Below are 24,646 nucleotides of genomic sequence, written 5' to 3' on the forward strand. Positions count from 1 at the left end.
GCCTTCTTAGGTACAAGGTTCTGTGGCTGTATGACAGATCCTTGGTACCTATGGGGATGAAGGAGGAGCTGGTCCTAGAAATAAGAGTGAACTCATGGTGTTTCCAAGCTCAAGGATCCTAGAGGGCATCACATCATCCCCCTTGACCCACAGGCAGTAATACTGGGGCCCAGAGAGGGGCAATGGCCTGCAGAGATTACACTGGTGCCTCCTAACTCCCACTGCAGTTTTCTTTCCACCACCCCTCCACCAAGCAAACTTAGCATATGCTATCTCCTTACATACCACCCTGGCTGGTGAGCATAGACGCTAGCCTGTTTGAAACATACCACTTCCCCCCTCCTTGTGGGGGGTGACCTTAGTTAGTCTTACCTCGTTTACTTGCATTCTTAACTGTTCCTTCTGCCTGTTCTCCTGCCCCTGAGAGCGAAGGAAGCACTAGGTGGAAAAGAGGAACAGTAGAGGGGGTCTTGGGTCAGAAGGAAGAGTCAGCTGTTTTGTTTTGTTTTTTTTTGGTATAGGAAGGAAAGGTACAGGCTGGAGGGAATGCTGTTTTTACACATAATTTAACAAATTGGAGCATGGAGGCTCAATGAGGTTAGGTGGCATGTCAAAGTCACACGGGTAATGGCTGAGCCAAGACTCAAACCCATAATTTTGACTCTAAGCCTTATTCAGATTTTTCTGCACTTGCCAAGAGGACCTCCCTCTTGAGACTGACTGTGAAAAGCCACTATGGAGAGTTGAAGTCAGGGAAAAGTGTTGTCAAGGTTTATTGTCAAATAAGGAGGGCCTGTCTACCTAAGGCCAGGTTGGATGTCAAGTTTCGCCAGGAGCCCCCTCAAGCACTGCCTCTGCTGAAATGTGCAGGTTTCATGTCTTCAGAGACCTGGTGCAGGGTCTGGAAAGCAGGGACTTCCTAGGCCTGCCCTTTGCTTTCTTGCAAGGTGAGTTATAAAGGCAGGCAGCTCTGGTAGCCCCTCACCTCACGTCCTCGCACGTACCAGTCCCCCCGCTTGCTCTCCTGGCCACAGAGAGTCTTGGAGAGGGTTGAGTGAACAGATCCTGGGTGAGCAGGAATTCATGGTCCATCAACCCACGACTCTTCATCGGCTGCTCATTGGCTCAGTGATCAAAACGCAGGTCCCTCTCCCAGGGTAGATACCAGGAACAATTGGCATTTCTGCCCTGTAGAGGCTTATCTTCCCATTAAAAAGACATGATTCAGATTTGAAGCCATGTGGTAATAGTAAAAGTACCAGGAATGTAAAAGCAAGGCTTGCTCTATGCTGCTGCCTCAAGAGGGGTATGTATGCATTTAATTTAGTAAAGGGGCACTTCATTTCTCCCACTTCCCTCTCTCATTTTTTCATCTCATTCCTTGGTTGTTGCTGTGCTCTTGTGTTGCTGGCTCACCTGCATAAATCTCCCTGTTGCCATCATCTTCAGATCTTAGCAAGCTTTTTAGTTGCTAGCAGTGACCAAGCCTTGTTCCTACCTGTAAGCAGTTGGCTTCTTTTGCTGGCTGTTTCTCGAATATCAACAGGAAGGTCTGGAGAGAAGGGCCCCTAAGGTAACTCCAGAGGCTCAGACATGAACTCCTGGCTTAGTCTGGCTTTCTTAACCAGTGACACCTCCTGCCCAAGTGCTGATGACTTGCCTACTGATGGGGGAGGCTGGGTGGGCTGAAGTGGCCTGGACTGGATGTGAAGAGGAAGAGTTGGTGGGCAAGCCTCAAGCTCAGAGCCCTATTCTTGCTTGGCGCAAGAGAGCCCGCCACAGCCTCCCCCATTTTGCAGCCAGTGGAGCCATTCACACAATCACCTTCTGTTAATTCTATCTGCAACATCAATTAAATTGTTTGTAGAAACTAATTGAATGTGGCTTAATCACACATCTTAATAGCTTTCCACGCTCTGAACTCGTTGTTAATTCCAGTAATAAAACGAGATGAGAACGCTGGCTGGGTAATTAGCGAGGAGGCTGGGGAAGAAATTGCTGTTTGATGGTGGGTAATAAAGGCAGCCGTGGTGACCGCTCTCCTGAGCAGCCCGCTGCCACTGCCACTGCCGCGCTCCCTGTTCTGCTGACGGAGGGAAACGCTGTTGCTCTGCCACTGAGGTTCCCGTCCCTGCTGTTCTTCCTCCACGCTCCTCACCACCACTGTCTCCTCCAGGGCCCGTCTCCTCCTCTTGACACCAGGCCCTGAGGCCGCACTGACATGAGGACCCGGTGTTGAGGGTTGCAGACATGGGCCCCACACCAGGCACAGGGAGCCAGCCTGGTCCCGGTTATATCAAGGATGCTGAAATTGGGTTCTAGGTGTGCCCTGCTACGCAGTTCTTTCCCCCTTTAAGTTTATTTCTGGCTTCTTGGCCCTGAACAGAGTCCCTCATAGCAGCTTTTGTTCTTGGCCTGGGGTCAGCTGGTCCGTCTGTGTCCTGGCCCTAGGCATTCCAGGGCTGTAATGGGGCCTGGAAAACTGTTGCAGCTGCTCTGACCTCCTTGTGAACTAGAGCAGACCCAAGCCCCTGCCCCTGGGAGAGGGAGCTGCAGCTGTGCCTTTGGCCCAGCCAGCTGTTGACTGTTGTCTCGAGGCAGCCAATTCAAGAAGTGATTATGTGAAGGGACCAGGATGGGTACATGCCACAGCCCAGAGTGGGAGAGAGATCTTAGAGCTGAGTGAGGGTGATAGGCTGAATGTAGGGGCTTGAAGGTGGGGCAAAGGGGGAAAGACAATGAAGCCAGGAACTAGAGAGTGAGCTGAAAGGAGGACGAGAGGACCAGTGGTGGCTGGATGGGATGGCTAAGAGTTTCTGGAGAAGGAAGTGATAGAGGAGGCCCATGGAAGATAGAGAAGGGGCTCCTGAGTTTATTGCTATCACAGCCACCCTGGTGAGGCTCAGAGCAGAGGACAGAGCTTTGGGAGTGTTAAAGCAGAGTCTGGGGAGAATGACCCCTATCTTGGATGGGCAAGAGAGGTTATGAAGAGGAATGAGTGCACCATTGGCAGAAGGTGCTCCACTTAATCTCGCAGTTATATAATTCTGTGGTTCTGAGACAATGAACAATATAACCCCAGAGCTGTGTATGGCCCAAGCTGAGGGTATGCTTGAGGCCAGGCACCTGGCACTGTCCCTCACAGAGAATTAGGCAGCATAGAGGCTGAATCCAAAGCCACTGGGGGCCAGGGAGTGAGCTATTCCTTAAGCATGGCCTTCCAGAAGTTCTTCCTCTTCTCTGGTTAGGCCCCTCCAACACCCTTCCAGAGGGTTGTCTGTCTGTGGAGGTGTAATAGCAGCTTTGAGAATAAAAGGGTGACTACAAGCTCGGCCCAAAATAGAAAGGGAAAGACCTCATTAAAGCCTGATTTCAGCAGTGAGGCCAACATGCTAGCATCAGCAGCATCCCCTGCCTTCTACACTCTCCTTTCACCTTTCCCTCCATGACACAAAGCTGTAGGCAAGGCCAGCCTGGGAACAGAAATACAGGAGGGAGCCAATATTTTGCTTGGTCTCTATTGCCTTGTTCTATGTCTTTCCCCTTCCTAACTGATATGGTAACTCCTTACTTTCCTTTGGTTCCTGGGGACCAGGGAGCGCCCTTGTCTACCTAATGATCCTTTTTGTTACTCCAAGAATTAGGGGCACCTGGTGAGAGCTTTGTCCTTTCAGTGCTTCCCAAAAGGCAGCCATATCCCTTCTGTTCTTCTAAGTAGAGGACACTGTCTTTTTTTCCTGAAGCTAAAAGGATGAGAAGATAGGAGAAAGGCTGCATGAAAAGAAGTATGATGTCCCGAAGTGTGGGTATAGAGGGACAGGGCCTTTAAGGAGACAAAAACTGAGTCTAAAATGGCACGTCTTATTGAAGCTGTCTGGACACAAAAAATCCCTAGAGAAACTGCTTATGAAGGAAAAGTGAAGAATTGATTTTATGTCTAATCTGTAATTCAGTTAAAGTTAAATTGGGCTATACCCATCCAGATTCTACTCTCAGACAGATGTGTAGACCCTTGGGAAGGAATTTCTGCCATATGAAAAAATGTTAGCTAGGAACCACTGAGGAGCTCAGTAGTGAAGGGGATATTGAAAAACAGGAGTCAGCATCAGAGAAGACTCTAGAACCAGTAAGGCAAACTGGGGATTCAGGCCAGGCGCTAGGTTTAAAACAGGAAGCAAAGGGACAGAGGACAGGACTCTACTCTGCCGTTGCCCCACCACCACTTCTCCCCATTGGTGCCCCCACAGCAGAATTCTGAATGATGGGGAGGAGTGACAGGAGAAAGAGCTTAGAGTACAAAGTGAGTGCCACTACCCAGGTCACTTTCCATGCTTCCATCACTGGTGGCCTCTCTGTGGTACGGACTTTTAGGACAGAGTAAGTTCGTGGATCTCTGAAGTCTGGGTTAAGAGCATAGCCCTTGGAAACTGAAAACCTGGGTTTGAGTCTGGCTCCATCTTTCTAATCATGTGATCTTCAGCAGATCAACCTTTCTAGCCTTCAACTTTTTCATCTGTAAAATAGGCATCATATAATATTTAGGGCTGTAAAAGTTACATGAGATGATAATGCAGGTAATAACTCAGTAAATGCCTGCCATGCGAGGGAGTGGATGTTCCTGTTATCTGCACTGTTATTGCTGCTAGGAGGAGAACCACTAGGATCTGTATACCATGGACCTGCCTCTCTATCCCTAACCCAGAAAACAGGATCAAAGGCGTCCCCTTAGACAGTGCAACAGACATGTATTATCAGGCACTGTTCTAAGTGTTGGGAACTCTTATAGGCTTTAGAGGACTCTTGATACGTCATGTGGTGGTGGCAGAGAATTCTGAACCAGGGTGAGGGGCTGTGTGGCCTCCTGAGCCCGGGCACTAGCCTGAGGCTGCACCAGTGTCCATCCTATAGACTTCATTGTTAGTTCCTCTCCTCAGCCATGTTGGCGCTCTCCTCCTAAATTCCATCTCGTTCTACGACTTGATCTCCTTTATGTTGCCTCTTGAGCTGTACTTCCTAAAGATGCTCTAAGCCTTAGATCTTGCCTCCAGATCCTTCTATTTACCTGACCCTGCCTCTCTTCTGGCCAAATCCCCCAGAAGTTGTCTTTGGTCATAATGTCGATCTAGGTGTGGTCCAGAGTGGAGATCCAGACTCTGTAGGCTTCGGAATCCTACTTCGTAAAATTTTAGCTTTCCTTTGCCTTCTTCCCACCCCAGGAGGCACAGAGGGGAGACACTTAGCAGGTGAGAGAGTTAATTCCAGAGACCAAGGACTGGAGAGAGTGAGCTGTCCTAATGAACATGCATCTGTCTCACCCACCTGGCTCTCAGGATTACATGCAGAACATCCATGGCAAGGAGATTGACCTGCTGCGGACAACAGTGAAGGTGCCAGGGAAACGGCTGCCCCGAGCCACACCTGCCACAGCCCCAGGCACCAGCCCCCGCGCCAACGGGCTGGCCTTAGAGCGGAGTACCACGCAGCTGGGCGGGGGCACAGGTGAGATGACTGCTGAAGTTGGAGGGTACATGGAGAACATTGCCTCCTTTGACTCTGGGAGACTGGAGAGTGGCTGCAGTGGGGCCTTGGAAGCTTTGCTTCTCCGCCCAGATGCTCAGAGCTTCTAACAAACTTGCTGCCCAGTGTCATGCTTCGGGATCTTCTTAGCCAAATCAGCTGGCCTAACTACTACTTAGTTGCTGTAGTTGAGGTAGCATCATATGTATAGCTCAGAAGTTGATATGGATTTTAGAATGGGACCAGATAACTTCATGTCTGGGAAAGTTGTAAACAGCAGTCCTAAGACCATCTCTCCTCTGCATCTGGAGCAAGAAGCAAAGCTTGAAGGCAGGTGATCTGTGGATGCAGGGTCGCTTATAATCATCTCCAGCCCCACAGCTCAGCCAATGCCAAAAGGACCAGGAACACGGAGTTTCAGCTCACTAGGTTGCAGAGACCTGCTTAGCCAAGCTTGCCGGGTGAGGCAGGGAAAGAGGTAGAAGGGGGCAGAGCTAGGGGTTAAAGATAATTAGGAAAACATCCTTGGGTCTACAGTGAGAGGTCGGGATCATCGCTCAGACAGAAGCTAGAGGTTAAGAAAACCACCTAATGTCCATTAGTTTCTTAGACTAAGAAAGTCTAAGATTGAGGCAAACCAGCCTCTCTTTTACTGTTTGTTTACCTTCTCATATAAGATTCAGATGAAAAATGCTCCCTTCCTCAATCTACCTCTTTCCTTCTGTAGGTGTCTAGTGCTCCTGAATCCCATTGATTTTCCTGTGGCTGCCCTACTCACACTCAGTTCCCATGCCCCAAGGTCTACCTTGGCTCTTGACCCTTTCTTCTGATACTTTAGTAACCCTGGTGTTGTCCTAGACATTTGGATCTCGTTTTCCTTGGGTTCAGAAGCAGCTACTCCAAACATTGCCCTGCTCTCCCAGACACTGTGTTTATATCACTTAGTTATCAACTGGGGTGTGCTACCTTCCCTAGAAACCATGTGGACATGTGTGTGGGGGTGTTTGCTTGTCACAATGTTAGGAGGGTGCTATTGGCTTTTAGTGGATGGAAGCTAGAATACTAAGTTTCCTGGAATGGATGGGATAGACCCTGAACAATAAAGAAACATCTACTCAAAAGGATCATAGTGCCCCCATTGAGAAACTGTGGGTTAAAGGGAAAGTACACCATACAACAGCTTCTCAAAAGTGGTCCTTGTTGGAGATGAGGGCTGTGAAGAGAAACTCTGGGTTAAAGGAAAATAGATCATATGACAGCTTCTCAAAAGTGGTCCTTATTGGAGACAAGGGCTGTGAACCCCAGGTACTCCTCCCCTGCACATAATATGTATTGGGTTTTCTTCTATAATCCCATCAGTGACCCATCTGGAGACACCAGGAGAGGGGTGGGGGAAGGAACTGTGGTTGTACTCTTTACAAGTCTGTGACGTAGAGGCTATTATCCCCAATTTATGGATGGGGAAACAAAGGCTCAGGGAGGTTAAATAACTTGACTAAAATCACACAGTAAGTGGCAGAGCTAGGGTGTGAGCCTGAGTCTCTCTGACTTAAATAGCTGTGTTCTTCCCTCTGAAACATCCTGAGGTCAGAAAGAGGAAGCCCTTGCATCGGGCAGAGGGAGAACTCTAGTGGACCAGGGCACAGGAGGGAAGTTAAGGAAGTAAAAGACAGTGTACTAACCAGCAAGTTGGTGTGCCAGGGAGGATGTCAGCAGGAATGGCAAATGTGGGGCTCCACATGAAACCCTCAGTGCTCTGCCAGTGAACTGGGCCAGCAGCTGCTGGGCGTTCTCTGGTGGGTGGTGGCATGGGGCTGGAGAGGAGCCCACTCGCTAAGATCTCTCCCAGAGCTGCACAGAGAGAATGAGTGAGGTCTGGCTGCTCTGGGTCGGGGCTTTCACGTCATATGAAAGAGAAGGAGTAATAATGAGGCAAAGTAAGGGGAAAGCTTTCTTTGAAGGCAGGCCATAAGAAACAGGGTGCTTTCTTTGAAGGGGGAAGGAAACATGGTTCTACCCCATTCTTAGGTTCTGATAACCTGCACCTGAGGATCAGAAGTGGCACGTGGAGAAGGCACAACACATTCATTCACGTTCACATCGTTACCAGAACCCATAAACATGCACTGATATCCTCGGGAACACAGACGGGCATTTACTTAAACCCGCCGTTCACTGCCGCACACTGACACCAACCCTCGTGCACACTCACACATGTCTCTCACTCACCGGGCGATGTTAACATCTCATTATCTTTGTTACTGTAATTACATTATCCGCTGCTTTATGCAGAATTATCCTCCGAGGACTAATTGATGGCTCCATGTTTAATTCATTAATCATTAGCATCAAATTCGACAATTACAGTGCACACTGATTGTGGGATTGCAGGCGTAATGAGGGGAGAATTAACAAAGAAAAGGGAAAGCACTTTCCCTCCCTCAGGGTTTTGGGTTGAGGGGCTTAGGGAGGAAGTTGAGGCCTGAGATGTCTTTGGATGGGGCTAGGGATGAGGGCAGAATAGGATTTGAAATCTGGGAGGGGATAAAAAGAGGAGGGGGTGGGGAGAGAAGCAAGGTAACTAAGAAATTACAACATAAGTAGGTTCCTCTGGAAGGTTTACCAAGGGGTGGGAGGAGAAGGGTGCACGGAGACTGATAAAGTTAGGAGGGCCTGTTAGGCTAGTGCAGGGGGAGGTGGGGAAGGATTATGAAGAGATAATTATGAAAATAACGTCAGCATGTTATCTTAAGGGGCCTGGAAAGGTGGGTTGACTTGGCCCATAGCCTCTCAATGTCACATGTATTTTAATAAGCACTTACTATATATCTGTTATTGGGTGTTATTGCAAATACAAACATAAAACTTGCCCTCTACCTTTGTGCTTCATACTATGACCAGAACATTTCGTATTTGGGGCCTGTTCCTTTCCTTTCCAGCTGCTTCCGCTCAAAGCTTCTTATCCTGAGGCTTCCAGAAACTCAGTCCCATATGCTTGCAGGACTGGTTTGAAGCCTAGTGTTGGCCTTTTCCCTAGCTTGGCATCTGCTGCTTTCTCCAGCTTTGCACAGCTCCAGGCTCTGTGCACCTCCAGCACCTGGCTGCTTTTTTAGCTCAAAGTTGTAAACATCTAGATGATGGCCCACCTAGACACCCTCCCCCCCGCCGGCCCATTTCCTTCTGTTCTCAGTCACCACCCTGAGTCTAAAGAAGGGAAGGGAAGCTTAGGTTCTTGGGGTCCCAGCTCAAGTTTTTCAGGCCTCCGAGGCCACATGGCTGTCCCCAAGATCTCTCCAGAAGTGAATCACTGCCTGGGGAATGAGGCCGGGAAGAATCAAGAAGAGAGCCAGTTGTCCTTCCTTCACTGCCAGCCATGCCCTGCCCCATCCGTGGCACTCCTGGAGCCGTTGGTTCCCCCTTGGCTTTGCCATTCTTCCCTGATGGGAAACGAAAGATTAATTTTCTCCAGCCCAACAGGATAATTACTAATACTAATTAGACATAATTACTTGAATTTGATACACTTATTTCTCGTTAGGATGGCAGCAAAACCGAGGCAAAGCACATGGCATGTGTGGACTGGAATGTAGGGTGCAGGGGCCTAAGCCAGAAGGGAAAGGGGGCTGGAATGGTGCAGTTCTGGGACTGCAGCCGCTCAGCCTTGGCCAGAGGAGCCCTGCGACCATGTCAGAACCAGTCTTCCACCTCCTTCCAAAAGCTAGGAAACCCCAGCCTCCCCAGCCTGCAGCCTAAACAACAGTCCTTCCATCTGTAGGCTAGAGAAACCTTGCCTAGACCCACTCCCCCAGCCCTCTTTCGGGCTTCCAGGATCATGGTGAAGGACAGAGGCGGTGGACCTTGATGTTCATGGAGAGAAGGTGACAGGAAAGTCTCAAGGACAGGTTGCTTCCTAAAGAATGGAGGGTCCGTGTGAGGTTCTCTGGCTCTCACATAAACCTGGCAACTCACGTTTTTGCTCAATATCCTACTGGAATTTCTCAGACTTGGCTGTGAGTGGCCCAGTTTTCCGTGAGGTGTTTACTAGCAGAGACACTGCACCCTCGCATCTGCACCCCTCCCCCCAGTTCATGCCCTTCAGTCTGACCCTTCGCCCCACCCCCAGGTGCCCCCCATTCGGCCAGCAGCACATCCCTGCACTCTGACCGCTCCCTCAGCAGCTCAGCCTTGGCTGGCCCCCGCCCCGAGGGGCTGCACCAGCGCTCCTGCTCCGTTTCCAGCGCGGACCAGTGGAGTGAGACCGCCGCCCTGCCCCCAGGCATTCAGCACCCTGGTGAGTGGCTCCGCTCCTACCCGAGAAGAGGGGCGTTGCTGCCATCTGCGGGGCTGGGCGGCGGTGGGTTTCCTCTCCCTACCCGCCATGGGGACAAGGTCCGGGCGGAGGGGTGGGGTCGAGCAGATCCCGTCCGGATTTGGGGAGGGCTGTGCATTAGGGCTTTGTCCCGGCTTCCACCTGCCCCTTGTGGCCTTCTGCCCATTTACTCCCACTCCGCTTTTCGCGGGACTCCCTCGCCTCCCACCGGTGGCCGGCGCTGGCGGGCCGTCTCTCTGCAGCTTCTTCCTCCGCCTTGGTCCCGGGCGGCTCTGGGAGCGGCTCCTCTCTCCCCATCAGCCCCCCGTGCCGCCAGCTCATCAGCCTCTCGGCGGGGGCGCAGGGAGGCGGGCTGAGGCTGGAGGCTCGGAGGCTGGGGCGGGGGTACTTAAACTGAGAGCGTGGAGGCATCCTACCGGAGGTGGGGGGGCGGGGTTCCTTCGGACCAGACCCAGGAGGGAATAGTCCTGCAAGATAGTTTTCCCGCCAGCCAGCGCTGCTTTGCCTCTGTGAGCCTGGGGCCCCGCCCCGGCGCCGCCCCTTCCTGTCGAAAACTCCACCTCTCTTTCCTCTGCCACCTCCTCTGCTTATTTTCCTTGGCTATCCATCTTCTTCCTCTCCGTTGCCCCTTTTCCATTTTTGCACCTTGTTCACATTTCTTACTTCCCTTTATTTCTCCTCCTTTCAACCCTTACTTTCATTCATGTCAAAATCCTTTGGCCACAGATCCCGTTAGCAGTTCTGAAGGCTAAAAGGAAATGGGCACAACTCTCCTTTCCTGTCTACACTCCTTCTCCTAAGTGAAAGCGCAAAGAGAGGGAGAAAATCCACAGGGTGTCCCACAGGTCCCTGGGTAAGCTGTGAAATGGGGTGCGGCATCCCTGGGTACACTAGCTCTTCCCTGTTCTAGCTGGGCAGTGGTTCTAGGCTTGGCTGAGGGGCATTCATTAACCATTCTCCCTGATTTGATTTGCAAAGACCCTTCACAGATCCCCCATCTCCATAGAAGCACTAACTCCAAAACTGTGAGCTTGATATGCCAAGTAAGGAATGGGGGAGGTTACCTGCACAAGGAATCACTTTGCCCCATTTCCTGATTCCAAATCCAGTCCTGAAGGAGGAGGGGAGTGAGGGCCCTTCCCTTGGGTTACCTGTTCCAATGGCCTGTTGTTGGCACTGCTGAGGCCCCTCTGTTGAGTCTAAAAGGAGGAAGGCAGGGAGGGAGGGAGCGTGTCTGCCTCTAATGAAGTTTGACATTTAGTGGTGAACGCCGGGTGGGGTGTGGGAGACGGGAGCTTGATTAGCGCGCTCTAATTGACAGTAATTAGGCAGCTCCCTGATTGTTTCTAATTCTGCTATTAATTGTGAGGAGCGGGGAGTGTGATTGAGGATAAATTTGGTGCGGAGCTGCTGGGGCTTCAGCTCCCTGTGAGTTCCCTGGGCTGCCTTTCACCCCTCCAGGCTGTAGAAGCCAGCATTTCCTTCCTTTGCCTTTACCTTGCTCTGCCTACTTCCTCAACCTAAGTTTCCTACGTTGTCCTCTGCATATTCTCTTCCTCCAAAACTGAGTAAGCTTTGGGATTGGAAAGATGCCCTCATCTTGGAGAATGTGTAAATCTGGCTTTTCCAGTTCTGGCCCAGCTAAAATCCAGAGTAGAAATCGGAATAAATCCTGCCTGGATTATCTTCTCCCTCTGCTGTCATCCTACCCACTCTTCTTATTTCTTTCCCTTTCCTCTACCCTTCCTCTTCCCACATTCTCAAACTCTTCCCCTCACCAGCCAGTGGCCCAGCTGAGGTACTCAGTTCCAGCCCCAAGCTGGAGCCTCCCCCATCTCCCCACTCCAACCGGAAGAAGCACCGGCGGAAAAAGAGCACCGGGACCCCCCGAACAGATGGCCCCACCAGTGCTGCTGAAGGTTAGGGGATCCAAAGGGAATTGGGGGACACAGGAGGTGGGCTGTGGGATATGGGGATAGTAACCCAAAAGTAACTTTTTTTCCTGTATTAGATTTATTAAGCACTTTCTAATAATAATTTCCAACACAAATAGATCTACAACTTCTTTTGGCATTCTAGACCCAGTATCTGAGTCAGAAAAGTTCTTTTTTGCCTAACTTAAATCTTCCCTATTAAAATGTGCACTTATTTATTTGATTCTTATAGAAGGTAAAAGATAACATGAGTATTCCAATAGCTGCCAAGACTTGAGGGGCAAGATCTGTTTTTCAAGTCTCTTGTGTCACCCACTGAGTTTAATGAGTGCTTAATATATAATAGGTCCTTAATCCATGTTTGTAGATTGGCTGAGTCTCTCCTTAGTCTTCTGTAGGCTAAGGAATTCCAATTCCTTAAACCTTTGCCCAGACAGCCTTTTTCATAATCTTTTATTAATTATAGTCGTGTTCCTCTGATTCCTCTAATATATCTTTAAAATGTCCCTCTTTTCAGTGATTATGGAGTCTCTTTACTCCCAAATAAGTTTAACTTCTATTGACTCATAATTTCTCATTTTCTACTCTGATAATCAGGGTTAGGTATGCGGGTCAGGTGGGCGGAGATCACCTTTATGAAAAAGAGCCACCTTTCCAGTCAACCTTTCGATAGAGGGATGCTTAGCAGGTCCAGTTTGGAGTGTCCACTGTGTACCAGGGAACTGAGTCCCTACCAGTGATCGAGGAGATTGTCGGTTCAATGAGTGTGATTGAAAGCAAGATGATTCCTGGGGAAAGAAAAGATCCCAGTTTTATTTATCTGGGAAAGTGGTTCTGTTACAGCTCCCTTGAGACCAAGAGCCCAGTAATGAATTTCAGGAAGTGTCAGAGTATTACTGAAATGAGAGGCCACCTGAAGGGAGAGCAGCAGTGAGGATTTACAAATGAGGGAGGCTGGCCTTTGCAGACCTTGTAGCCTGAGGCCTTTCCCTAAGGCTTACCCTTTGGCCTCCATAGGTATCCTCTGCTGTTTCTCCAACTCCTCCACGACACATGTCCACTGCTTGTTAAGAATTGTCCAGCCATGGGACAGTGACCATTGGGGATGAGATTGATGCGGCTGTCTTCTGGGGACCTAAAGGGATAGAACTTGGAATAGCTTCACAGTCCAGCCCTGCAATGCTTGTCACTACAAATGTTCTTAGATCCTTATCTGTTCATATATTCCCATGCATGGAGAAATCTAAATCTCTCCTCTTCTCAAACCAAACCCCACTCCACTTGCCCTTCCTGCCTGACTATGCCAGGGTAGTGGGGGAGGGGGCTCAGCTCCCAGGAGCCCCACGCTGACGCTGTCAGGAATATTGGGTTTAATGAGCTGCAAAATGAGGCGGCTGCAGCTGACATGTACGAATGGTGCCCACACCCGCCTTCCCCTACCCTCTCCTAGCATTTGCCTCCTAGCACCCCATCACATCCTCTTCCAGATACTCAGCTCTTCTTTCTCCGGGAAGCACCCCTCTCTGATTCCCAGACCCTTTACTGGCTGTGTCAGGAATGCCAGTGCCTTGAAACCCCCATCTTTTTTCATCCCAGCCTCCGCAGGTGGTTAGGAATGGAGGTTAGAGGTCTCCATCTCATACTAGTCTTGGAGCTCTCTTCCTCCGGCAAGTTATCTTGAAGGGTTTGGTTCTTGAGGCTGGCATGGGGCAAAGATTGGAGGCATGGAGGCGTTTTCAGTGAAGCAGGACAGTGAATGGAGTTCATGTTACTGACTTTTTTTTAGTTTACTTCTGTGCCCCTGCGTGTGTGTGCTGACTGAGAAGTCCCTGGTTGAAGTAAATGCCATATCTTCTTATCTGTATTTGTGATGTCCTTCTCCCCCTTCTCCCCATACCATCCTCACAGATGCAGAGGAATCGTTTGAATTTGTGGTGGTGTCCCTCACTGGGCAAACATGGCACTTCGAGGCCTCCACAGCAGAGGAGCGGGAGCTGTGGGTTCAGAGTGTACAGGCCCAGATCCTTGCCAGTCTGCAGGGCTGCCGCAGTGCCAAGGACAAGGTTTGGAAGGGATGGCCGGGCCTGCCTTTCAGCCCAGATGGGGCGGGGACCTGAAAAGGCGCTGGAGGTGCCTGAACCGGCCATCCCTTGTTTCTCCCACCATGTTGCAGACTCGACTAGGAAATCAGAACACAGCTCTGGCTGTGCAAGCCGTCCGTACTGTCCGGGGCAACAGTTTCTGTATTGACTGCGATGCACCCAGTAAGTACCCAGGTTGAGAGTGGAGCTTGGGAGGAAGGCATGGCAGAAAGAAAGCTTAAAAATAAACGAGATTTCAAGTAGGTGAAGAAGAGGGAAGGAGAAGGGCTTCCCTAGTTTTTACAGTCTTTGGGTTTCTCACCTGACTTCATAATTTTTCATCTTCTCAACTAGATCCAGACTGGGCCAGCCTGAACTTGGGTGCCCTGATGTGTATTGAGTGCTCTGGAATCCACCGGCATTTGGGGACTCACCTGTCCCGAGTGCGTTCCCTCGACCTTGATGACTGGCCACCTGAGCTGTTGGCTGTCATGACTGCAATGGGCAATGCTTTAGCCAACAGTGTCTGGGAGGGGGCCCTAGATGGCTATGCAAAGCCAGGGCCTGAAGCTTGCAGGTAAGCAGGGTGGGACCCTGCAGTGGCCACAGAGGGGAGGAGACATCTTGGGGCTCTCCCAGTTTGGCTGTTACTGTGTTTCAAGGGTTAAAACTAGCCTTTGCTTTGCTTGGCAGTTGGCCCCTGGGGGTCCCTCCCCTGTCCCAGTGCCTGTCACTCAGGCACCTCACAACAACAGGCCCTTTCTGAGCTGTTATCAGCAGGTCAGGGGGCCAGCAGGAAGCGCATGCGCAGAGCCCTATCACTGTGCAGGCTGGGTGCCCCAGCTTGAGGGCTGCTGAGATGGGGAGAATGGATGGTAGATAGAGTAGTGCGTGTCCCTCCAGGGCTGCCCCCACCCCTTTGTTCCAGCACTGCCAATCGGAGAGGGTTCAGACAGCCAGATAAGCTGCCATCCAGCCCCTGTCTAGAATTTTCCTGCCCTCTCAACCCCCCACATCCCTGCTATCCCCAAGGGACCTCCCTTTAGCCTTCTTTCCTTTCAGAGCTTCTTCCACACCCTTTAGATTACCCACTGCCTCTCTGTGATGCCTTAAGAGTTTTCTAGGTTTGTTTCTTCTGTTCTCTTTGCTGTAGCTTACTATTTTCTCTCATGTGTTCTTTGTTATGCCCCCCTTTTGGTGCTTGCTTCACTTCCTGATTCCCCTCCCTGACTCCCACCCATTGGTTCGGTGTGCTTCCTTGACTTGTTCCTTGGCGGACTATGGTTGCAGAGAGGAGAAGGAGCGTTGGATACGGGCCAAATATGAGCAGAAGCTCTTCCTGGCACCCCTGCCAAGCTCAGATGTGCCCCTGGGGCAGCAGCTGCTTCGGGCTGTGGTGGAAGATGATCTGCGATTGCTGGTGATGCTGCTGGCCCATGGATCCAAGGAAGAAGTGAATGAGACCTATGGGGATGGAGATGGGCGGACGGCGCTGCACCTCTCCAGTGCCATGGCCAATGTCGTCTTCACACAGCTCCTCATCTGGGTGAGTGTTGTGGTTCTCCTTCTGTGCCTCTGTGGGTTTTCTCACCCAGCCTCACCCTCTCCAGGCTCCTCAGACCTACCCTGACCTCACCCTTCTTGCCACATCCCTTTGAATGCTCCCTCTCCTTTTTCTCCCTGAGAACAGATAACCTTTCCTCCCATTTTATGCCAGTTGTGAAAATGTGCTTCCTTCTGCAGTATGGGGTGGACGCGCGGAGCCGGGATGCCCGGGGTCTGACCCCACTGGCCTATGCTCGTCGGGCTGGCAGCCAGGAGTGCGCTGACATCTTGATCCAACACGGCTGCCCTGGGGAGGGCTGTGGCCTAGCACCCACCCCCAACAGAGAGTCTGCCAAGGGCACCAACCCCTCTGCTGAGCTGCACCGGAGTCCAAGCCTCCTATAAGGCCCAGGAAGAGGGCCAAGGGCCAGAAAGACCACATGGCTTGGGGACCCTCCTCCCTGCAGGCACTGGGGGAACCAAGCCACAGAGACTGAAAATTAGGGACATGCAGAAAGGAAGAAGAGGAAATTAGGGAAGAAATGTAAAGAGTTGGAGAAGAGATAAATGGGAAAGAGCAAAGGGATCAGAGGAGAGGTTTGGGATTTATACTGCAGCAGAGAGGGAGTGGAGGAATTTAGTCCTCTGCCCTGTAGGTGCCATTGAAAAGGGATAGGACCTTTTGGAGGTACCTGTGAGGAGAGGGGAGCAGGACCTCTCCCCTCCTCCAGATTCCTACCTTTTCATGCCAGCCCCCTGCAAGCCTTCATCCTAATATGGAGAATGGATGGGGCACAGGTTGGGGAGTACTGGATGACAGAGACTGGGAGGTGATCAGGGAGTCCCTTGTAAAAATTGTACATTGGAGTATTTATGTTTGTGTACAGATTCTGTGTGCCTGTATGATGAGCCAATAAACCAGACAGTGTGTGTGTGGCCTGGTTTTCCTCTTTAGCTCTCTGCCCTTCCAAAAATGCCCCATATTTTCCTTCTCTGTGTTTTAGGATTTTCTTCACTCTCAGCCTTTGTCCTTCTTCTGCCTTAGTCCCATATAGTCTTTTCCCTCAGCCTTCTACTTGCTTATATTTCTTTGAGGTTTCACTTGCCAGCAGTGTACTTGAGTGTTGTCAGGAGCAATGACAGTGAACCCTAAGAAGAGAAGATGCAGAACCCTTTGCTTCCTACTGTGTGTTGTCTTCCCCACCTCACTCCTACCACCTTCAGAAATCTTTTCCAGCTGAGCTCTTTATTTTCATCAATATTCTGTCAAGTAACCTCATGCCACAACCCCGTACTGACCAAAGGCCACCCAAAGAGAGGACAAGGGATTGCTCCTTCTTCCTGAGTCTGAGGACCAGCCCTGACAGGCAGTTGTAGAGAGAGATTTGAATCAATACACAGGAAGAGAATTTTGAGAATGCCACAGGATCAGTGGTTAGAAATTTATTAGGGCAGTACCCTTCTCTACAGACAGCTAAGGTACAATGTCAGACAAACATCTCAATTCCCACCTACCTCTTACTAGGCCAAGCTGGGGGTAGAATCCAGAACTACCTCTTTTCCTTCAGACTGTATCCCTTAGTTGTTCTAACAAGAAAATCTAATGGAAAACCCTCCTTCTGCTGGCTCTTGAAGGATGAGAATTGGCTAAGTTTGGAGGGGACGCTCTCAGGAGCCTACTGCTGAAACCACTGCCTAATGGCCCTTGTTTTCCAAATACTGCCACCAAGTGTTCAGCACCCCATGTGTGGGCACCTGCCTGTGTGTCAGCAACTGACTAACGCTGCTCAGAGAGGAAACCAGATTTCATCCTCAGTCCACAGCCCCTTTTGTAAAGCTGATAAGGAACTTAAACCTAGATAAGGGCAAAACAGACAGGATCGTGAGTATCAATAGATACGGGTCCCTGGGTTAAGGAAATGCTAGCAATAACCACCTCCACATTCCCTAAAGAAAGTAAGCTGCTTGGGCTGGCTAAATACTACTTGACATTATTTAAGAGACTTTGAGGATAGGTCCAGGAAAAATATAACAGATCAGGATCTTGGTTTTGGCTGCTGCTCCACTGCTGAGGCACTTGTCCATCCCTACAGCACTGAGACAGAGAACCTCTGCTGCCAGCCTTGTACCTACAGCGATGAATTTCTTGTAGCCAAAATGACAGCACTCGTGTCTCCTCCCACATCTGCCTTTTTTATCTCATAAAAAGAGTCTGACTCTCTTGGTTCCCTGGGCAGGCTGCACTTGAGGGGTCAGAGAGAGAGAGCCTGATCTAGATCAGACTAGGCATGCAGCTGATCTGTACTACATCTTTCAACCTAATTCTTGAGTTCGCTCAGATTTAATCAAAGACTAGTGAAGACTCACCCTGCAACCATGTTTGACTGGACAACTGCGATTTTGTTCATGATCAGTCACAGCGGGAAGTTACTTTCTGGTTGCCAAAACCAGCTGGGAGGAATGAACTGCCAAGGAAGACTTTGTCTCTTCATCAGTGGTGTTCAATAAATGTTTGAGACATTGGCTAGTTTGTCATCCCAACAATGAGGAATGGCCAGAAATTTGCCCTCGAGAAAGGGGAGGGGCTAGTCAGGTACCTGATTTTCAGCTGTACCTGCCTTCCCTCCTTGTTCTTAATACCTTAATTCATTTCCTGAGTTTCCTTGCCTTGTTCTTAGCCTGTCTTTTTCTTTCTTGATGACTGTCTTCATCTTCCTTCCCAATTCAGTATGTCATATTTTTTCCCAAGGAGTCTGAGTTACCATATACCAATAAAATGGTTTCTGTAATAATCCCTTTTACCCAGCTTCTGTACAGATATATCTGTAGAGCCCCGCAACACAGTCTAAGCCCATTCAAAAGTATTTGGTACAGGATAGTGACCTTTCTGCAAAGATAGAGGAAGTGGCACATGGATTTACTTTGTGGTTTTCCTCACGGCAGACTGCTGCAAGAGGATGAGCCCCACATACCTATGTTTTTTTGTCCACCAATCCTTAATCTGCTTATCAGAATTCCAATAGCAGAACCTCTATCTCCTGTCTACACAGCACCCCCCAGACCCCACCCTAGTATACACCCTTCCCAGAATCAGCATTGGTCAATTCCTGTCCCATCTACTTTGCAGTGGCCCCTCCCAGTCCATCTTCACATTTGGGAACTGAGGCGTTTTCTGGTCTCCCGGGCTTCATGAATGGTGTGATGAGAAAAGAGATCACACTGCCCAATAGGGATGGAGGAGTGGGAATGGGCCTTTTTCCCCTAGACCCTTGTATCTGGAATATAAGAGTGGCAGAAATGGGCTAAGCTACTTGTGTCCTTTACATAGAAAATAATTTATTAATGAGCTTACAGGTTGAGTATGGATGAGCCCCCACCCCCACCCCCACCCTTGGTCACCAACAAGATTGATAACCTCTATCTAGTTAGATGGGGCCTGGACATACTCCAGTTCTACTAGGTGAACCCTTTCCCCTCAAGTCGGCCAACTCTTCCACAGCATAGGAAGCAGAAGTGAAAAGGCATGAAGAGAAAAGTTTAGAGACTGAGGTATAGAGGCATGAACGGTGGGCAGTACATCGAGTGGGAAAGGAGCAGAAATGGAGGTAGTTTAAATGGAAGATGTTGAGTGCTGAAGAGTTTCTAAGGAGTCTAGTGATAGTTATATTTCATTTCTTCATATGTCCTTGTACTATAGAGAGGCAAGATGGTACTGACCCCAAGGAAGGGAGCTGAAACTGAACTCTGGCTGAGGATGGAGGAAATAGCATTCTTAATCCCTCCCAGGGGTACAGACAGACAGCTCCATATATGTACAAACTTTACACAAAATAAATAAGGAGCTGAGATCAGCTTGGCTAGTTGAGATCAGCTTGGCTAGTTGAACCCCTTGGATTCTTCCCGCCCCTGTCAGAAGCTTCCAGGGCATCAGCCACAGAACCTTTCAGGTCCTAGGCATTTATTTTATAACCCAACTCCCTCCCTCTGAGTCTGCTTCAGTCCCCAAAGCTCCTCAGCAATCAGAACCCAAGCCCCTTTAATTCTTAAACCCCTAGTCCGGACAGGCTTTAGAATGGGCTCTGGGCCAAGTGTCCACATCTCAGTTTCCTGGGGAGCACACCTGGTAGCTAGGTTAGTTGCCAGCTGGGCCATCCGCTGGTCCCCCCCAAGTCTCTAATCCAGTTTCAGAGCAGGCTCAGGACCAGATCCTTTTCCTTCCTAAGTCTCGGGATCCTGCTCAGGGCCGGGCCCCTTGCTCCATTTGTTGGTGCTGGCTCCGCACAGCAAACCTGTTGACATGCACAGGTATGGGCACAACAATCTTGGGGTTTCTTACAGGCTCCCCAGAGCGACTGCTGACATTGCCAGCTTTAATGCGCTTCCACTTGGCTCTTCGGTTCTGAAACCAGATCTTGACCTGCACCTCGCTGAGCTTGAGGGCATGGGCAATCTGGGAACGCTCTGTTAAGCTCAGGTATTTCTTGCAATGAAACTCCTTCTCCAATTCCAAAAGTTGTTCACTGGTAAACGCTGTGCGACGCCGTCGACTCTTCCCCCCAGGAGCTGTGACCCCTGTTGCCACTGGTGCTCCCTCATCAGCTCCAGTCCCCAGGTTTCCCTTTAGCTTCGGTTTAGGTCCCAGAAGAGCCCCTGGACCCCCTGCAGAACTGTCCAGGAAGCCGTCGTCCTCGCTGTCACCGCCTGAGCCCTCTTCCTCCTGCTCGCTGCCTGCGGGATCTCCTGCTGGAGCCTCCAGTTTCTCCTCATCTGAGCTGTACACCTTCCCCTCTGCTGTGGGGAGTGAAAAACCAACATATGGGGAGGGAGAAGGCAAGGGAAAGAGAGAAGAGTTGGAGGATATACATGGAACCATGGGCAGGGCAATGACAATGGGAAGAGATATGGACATATCGAGGGGATGAAAAGGATGGCACATCCAAGGTGGGGAGTGGGGAAGAGGGTCAGGGAAGACAGACATGGGAAGAAAGGTATTAACCAGCATAGATTTTACTGGGGCAAAGTGGGGGAGGCAATAAATGTATACTGAAGGAAAACCATTCCCAGGACTGTGTCCCCTTAACTTTCCCATCCTCCCCACTTCATCTCATTCTCTCTCCCCATCATCTCCCCAGCTTCCTCCAAACCCAGAGACCAAGAACCCAACTTTGTATTCTTACTACCCCTCCAAACCCAGACCACAAAGCCTCCAGTCCCAGAACAAAGCAGTGTGGGAAAACTAGAGTTAAGGATCCTTTCAGAATTACTGCAGGGAAGGGGTGGAACAATGGAGGAGAATGGACTTTTGCAGGATAGATGGAGAAATCAGGGCTGTAGGCCTTTGTTATTCTCCTAGGGATCCTTCTCATCTGGACCTGCTGGGAAGAGCTGTTTGTCTTCCCCTCCACAAGAAGAGGGAGAGCCCCCCCCCTTCTTCTTCACCAGATCTATAATAATAGACTATCATTTCCAGATAGAACCTTTGAGGTCATCTGATGCCCCCTTCCTCATTCTCCACATCCTATCTGGGTCCAAGAAATGTTATCAACGTACCTGGGAGTCTGGGAAGTTTTTCTCACCACCTCGTTCCCAATTCTTAACTAGATCATCCAACTCAGGATCCTAGCTACACACTACTTTGTACTGGTGGCCAGAAGTGGCCAAACCACTTAGCCTCTCTGATCCCTTTTCATTCCTTATCTTTATTTTTAAAATGCTATAATCTCTTTTCCCACCTACCCTCTCTTCCTGCCAAGGTTGCTGGGGCAGCCCAAATAGCTGCTTTCTGCTCAAGTTCAGAATCCTGAGGATCTGGAGTTTGATACCAGCTAGAAGGACTGGAGGGAATATGTGAAAAGAAAGGGGAAAAAGTGGAAGCAGAACACGAGAAAATACAAAAAGGGAAATTGGAAAAAGAAATTTTGACTAATTTAGTAGATTACTGATTATTTGTAATCACAGGCATATAAACCTTTTGAATCTATCCATAATTCCAAAAGTGGATCTTCTCATCCACCAAAATTTTTGTCAAAACTTCAAATAGAGATGCTGTGTCATGTAAGCATAACCTGGTATTTCCCTGGAACTTTGGATACCTGTGTGACATCTAACACTCAGAGTAGGAGTTCTGCAGCTCTAAAAATTAACACTGCCACATACAACTGTTAAAGAAACTAAAAAAGAGATCAGGCTTCAATTCGAGATAAGTACAAAGCAAAATGGGTGAGGACTAAAGTTAATCAGAATGCAGGGGTAAGGAGGACATTGTTTGTGTTTTAGAATTTCAACTCTATATGAGACCAAAGGAAGAGAGGTTTATTTTGTCCAAAACCTAATATTCTATGGCACATAATCTAACTCAACCTGCCAGGATAGATCATTTAAACAACCCAAACACATGGAGCTCAGAATGGGAATGAGGGCTTGTAATTCTGTATCATTTAATGTAATGCCCAGATACATCCCAGAGTATGTTGAACAGATAATTAAAAAGTATTGGCACTCAGCATGTCAACTTACTGCCTTCCCTCCTATGTGGGACATGATTCCCAGGGGTGTAAATCTCCCTGGCAACATGGGACAGAAAGCCTGGGATAAGCCAAGACCTAGCATCAAGAGCTTGAGAAAGCCTTCTTGACCAAAGGAGGTTAGAGAGAAATGAGAAAAATAAAGTTTTAGTGACTGAGAGATTTCAAACAGTCAAGAGATTATCCTGGAGGTTATTTTTATGCATTATACAGCTATCCCTTTTCAGTTTATGGTGTATTGGAGTGGCTAGGGGAAAGTACCTGAAACTGTTGAGCTGTGCTCCAGTAGCCTAGATTCTTGAAGACAATTGTAAAAAGATACAATGTTTACAATGTGACTGTGTGATTGTTGAGAACCTTGTGTCTGATACTCCTTATATCCAGGATATGGACAGATGAGTAAAAATATGGATATAAATAAATAGGTAAATAAATAAATAATGGGGGTTTAAAATAAATTGGGTAGATAGAAACACTAGTGGTCAATGAGAGGGAAGGGAAAGGTGTATAGTATGTATGAGTTTTTTTTTTAATTTCCTTTTCTGGATTGATGCAAATGTTCTAAAATATGATCATGGTGATGAATACACAACTATCTGCTGATATTGTGAGCCATTGATTGTGCACCATGTATAGAAAGTATGTGTGTGAAAATTTTTCTCAGCAAAAAAATTACAAACAAACAACTAAAAAGTATTGGCAAAGTCCCTTGAGGGACAAGGGAAAAAATATGGAACTATTAAACTTTATCACCAGCGAAACCTCTGATACTGTCTCAAACATTGGGACTCCCAAGTCAATAGGCCAAGCCCCTGATCTTGAGGCTTGCTCTTGTGAAACTTTTTACGTAGTGGGGACTCTAAGCCTACCTATAGTTATGCCTACGAGTTACTTCCAGAGGAACATTTTAGTTGCTCAGATATGGCCTCACTCTCCCTAAGCCCAATCCTGCAAGTAAAATTGTTATCCTTCCCCACTAAGCGGGGTGACATCCAGAGATATGTCTCCCTGGCAACACGGGATATGAATCCGAGGGATGAGCCTGGCCCTGGCACTGTGGGATCAACAATGCCTTCCTGACCAAAATGAGGAAAAGTATTGTAGCAAAATTGGGTATCAGTGGCTGAGAGAATTCAAATAGAGTCAAAAGGCTATTCTAGAGGCTACTCCTATGCAAGCTTCAGCTAGCTATTGCTATTTACCATAGTCTGCCAAACCCCAACCAAAACTATTTCTGCCAACCATAAAGAACACGTAGAGGCTTATCTGAGATTCTTCAAAAGTTCTATGCACTACGACTACTTTCCAGAAACCTACAGCCTCCAGATGGGTTCCTAGGCCAGATAAATCCTGAAACCTGAAGTCCCAGGCTCTCCAAGAACATTAACTAATTTCATCCCCCTATGCCATATTATTGATAGGCCTTTCCAGCATGAAAAAGTTAGAATGGGCATAGCTCAAATACCCCTAAATACTGAGAGAAGGATCAAAGAAGGAGTTATAACAGAGAAGATAGGGTTTAACAAATGAGTATGACTACTGAATCATTCTATTGATATTCTCTTAGTCTCCAGTGTCTTGGAGCAGATAGAAGAAAAAACCTAAAATTGTGGAACTATAACCCATATCAAATTTTGAACTCTGCCCTATAACTACCTGTTACAATGTACTTTGAAATTTATAGCTTTGCTGTATACATGTTATATTTTACAATAAAAAAAGTTCAAAAACTTTAAATAATGTACTACAAATGTTTTTAATATTTGAGCTTTACTGACTCCCTTGTTTCCTGACCAAAGGACCAGTAAACAATGAAATGACAAAAAGTCAAAAGACAACCAACCAACAGGGAAGAGAACAAGAGAAGATGGATAATCCATAAACTGAATTATCAGCTCCTTTCTAATAGAGCTCACTTTGGGGGCAGGGGAACTTCTGAAATGTCTCTGAGAATGTATCTACATGACCATCACATATCACACATATACTCATAAGCATATTCTCAGGTTGAGAATACAATACAACTTATATATAAAATAAATTCATGGACTGGTGAAATGCTTTATAAGAGAAAGAGGATGTGCATATGTGTATACACATATAGAACATCTTTCGGTCATTAGAGCTTACCTGATGTCCTACTCCCCTAACATCTCCATAGCTGCCTGCATGCCAACAAGAATTTCTCTTGAGCCTCTGCTACCAGTCCAGTAGCTTCCTATTCCCTGTCTTATTCCCCCAGTTGGTCTTTTTTCCTTCACTGATGCAGTTCCTTTTCCACAAAAGCCGCTTACACATTTTTCTTGGATGTCAGAATTCTTAGCCCATGTCCTTCATTCTCCATCTCAGCCTCCTCACACTTCAAGGCTGTTTTAACTACCACAACCCCTTTTCTTCCCAGAAGCTCTTCATCCTTTATCTAATCTCAAAACCCATGTGGCATACGATAGCCTCACCCAGTTTTCTCATCCTACTCCTATTCATTTTCTCTTTCCCAGCAAATGATCCTTCATTCTCCAAGCTTCACTAGGACCGCATTCATACACTGTCCAAAGATAAATAACCGTCTATAGATAACACATTTCTCATAAAATCACCGCTAGTCACCCCAAGCTTTCTACTTTATCTCATCCCTAGCCAAGCCCATTTTGTTTCCTACAAAAATTCACATCCTTGGTTTCTTCCTTCATTTCTTTAAAGATCCACATTACTTCC

General features: G+C 48.4%; 2 protein-coding genes and 1 long non-coding RNA gene across 9 annotated transcripts in view; 1 reads left to right on the top strand and 2 right to left on the bottom strand.

The window, feature by feature from the left end:
• AGAP3 (ArfGAP with GTPase domain, ankyrin repeat and PH domain 3) overlaps window positions 1-16,339 on the top strand; it is a 70,186-nt gene extending 53,847 nt beyond the window's left edge. For 4 of the 6 annotated variants that reach the window (XM_077149862.1, XM_077149877.1, XM_077149887.1 and 1 more), the window contains 8 exons: window positions 5,331-5,499; window positions 9,641-9,808; window positions 11,629-11,766; window positions 13,690-13,844; window positions 13,955-14,045; window positions 14,217-14,439; window positions 15,153-15,408; window positions 15,606-16,339. In XM_077149862.1, coding sequence (XP_077005977.1) covers window positions 5,331-5,499; window positions 9,641-9,808; window positions 11,629-11,766; window positions 13,690-13,844; window positions 13,955-14,045; window positions 14,217-14,439; window positions 15,153-15,408; window positions 15,606-15,812 — 1,407 coding nt within the window. In that variant the 3' untranslated portion in view covers window positions 15,813-16,339. The remainder of the gene's footprint in view (window positions 1-5,330; window positions 5,500-9,640; window positions 9,809-11,628; window positions 11,767-13,689; window positions 13,845-13,954; window positions 14,046-14,216; window positions 14,440-15,152; window positions 15,409-15,605) is intronic. The other 2 variants (XM_077149868.1, XM_077149896.1) reach the window with 2 other exon arrangements.
• The window catches only part of LOC143674369 (uncharacterized), a 35,850-nt gene continuing 21,471 nt past the window's right edge, over window positions 10,268-24,646 (bottom strand). The window contains exons 2-3 of the long non-coding RNA XR_013171012.1: window positions 12,783-12,916; window positions 10,268-12,569 (exon numbers count right to left, since the gene is read on the bottom strand). This is a non-coding gene — a long non-coding RNA (uncharacterized LOC143674369). The remainder of the gene's footprint in view (window positions 12,570-12,782; window positions 12,917-24,646) is intronic.
• The window catches only part of GBX1 (gastrulation brain homeobox 1), a 28,766-nt gene continuing 22,947 nt past the window's right edge, over window positions 18,828-24,646 (bottom strand). The window contains exon 2 of one of the 2 annotated variants that reach the window (XM_077149977.1): window positions 18,828-20,198. In XM_077149977.1, coding sequence (XP_077006092.1) covers window positions 19,645-20,198 — 554 coding nt within the window. In that variant the 3' untranslated portion in view covers window positions 18,828-19,644. The remainder of the gene's footprint in view (window positions 20,199-24,646) is intronic. The other variant, XR_013171010.1, reaches the window with a different exon arrangement.

This window comes from Tamandua tetradactyla, chromosome 1, assembly GCF_023851605.1.
Source record: "Tamandua tetradactyla isolate mTamTet1 chromosome 1, mTamTet1.pri, whole genome shotgun sequence".
Taxonomy (NCBI): Eukaryota; Metazoa; Chordata; class Mammalia; order Pilosa; family Myrmecophagidae; genus Tamandua; species Tamandua tetradactyla.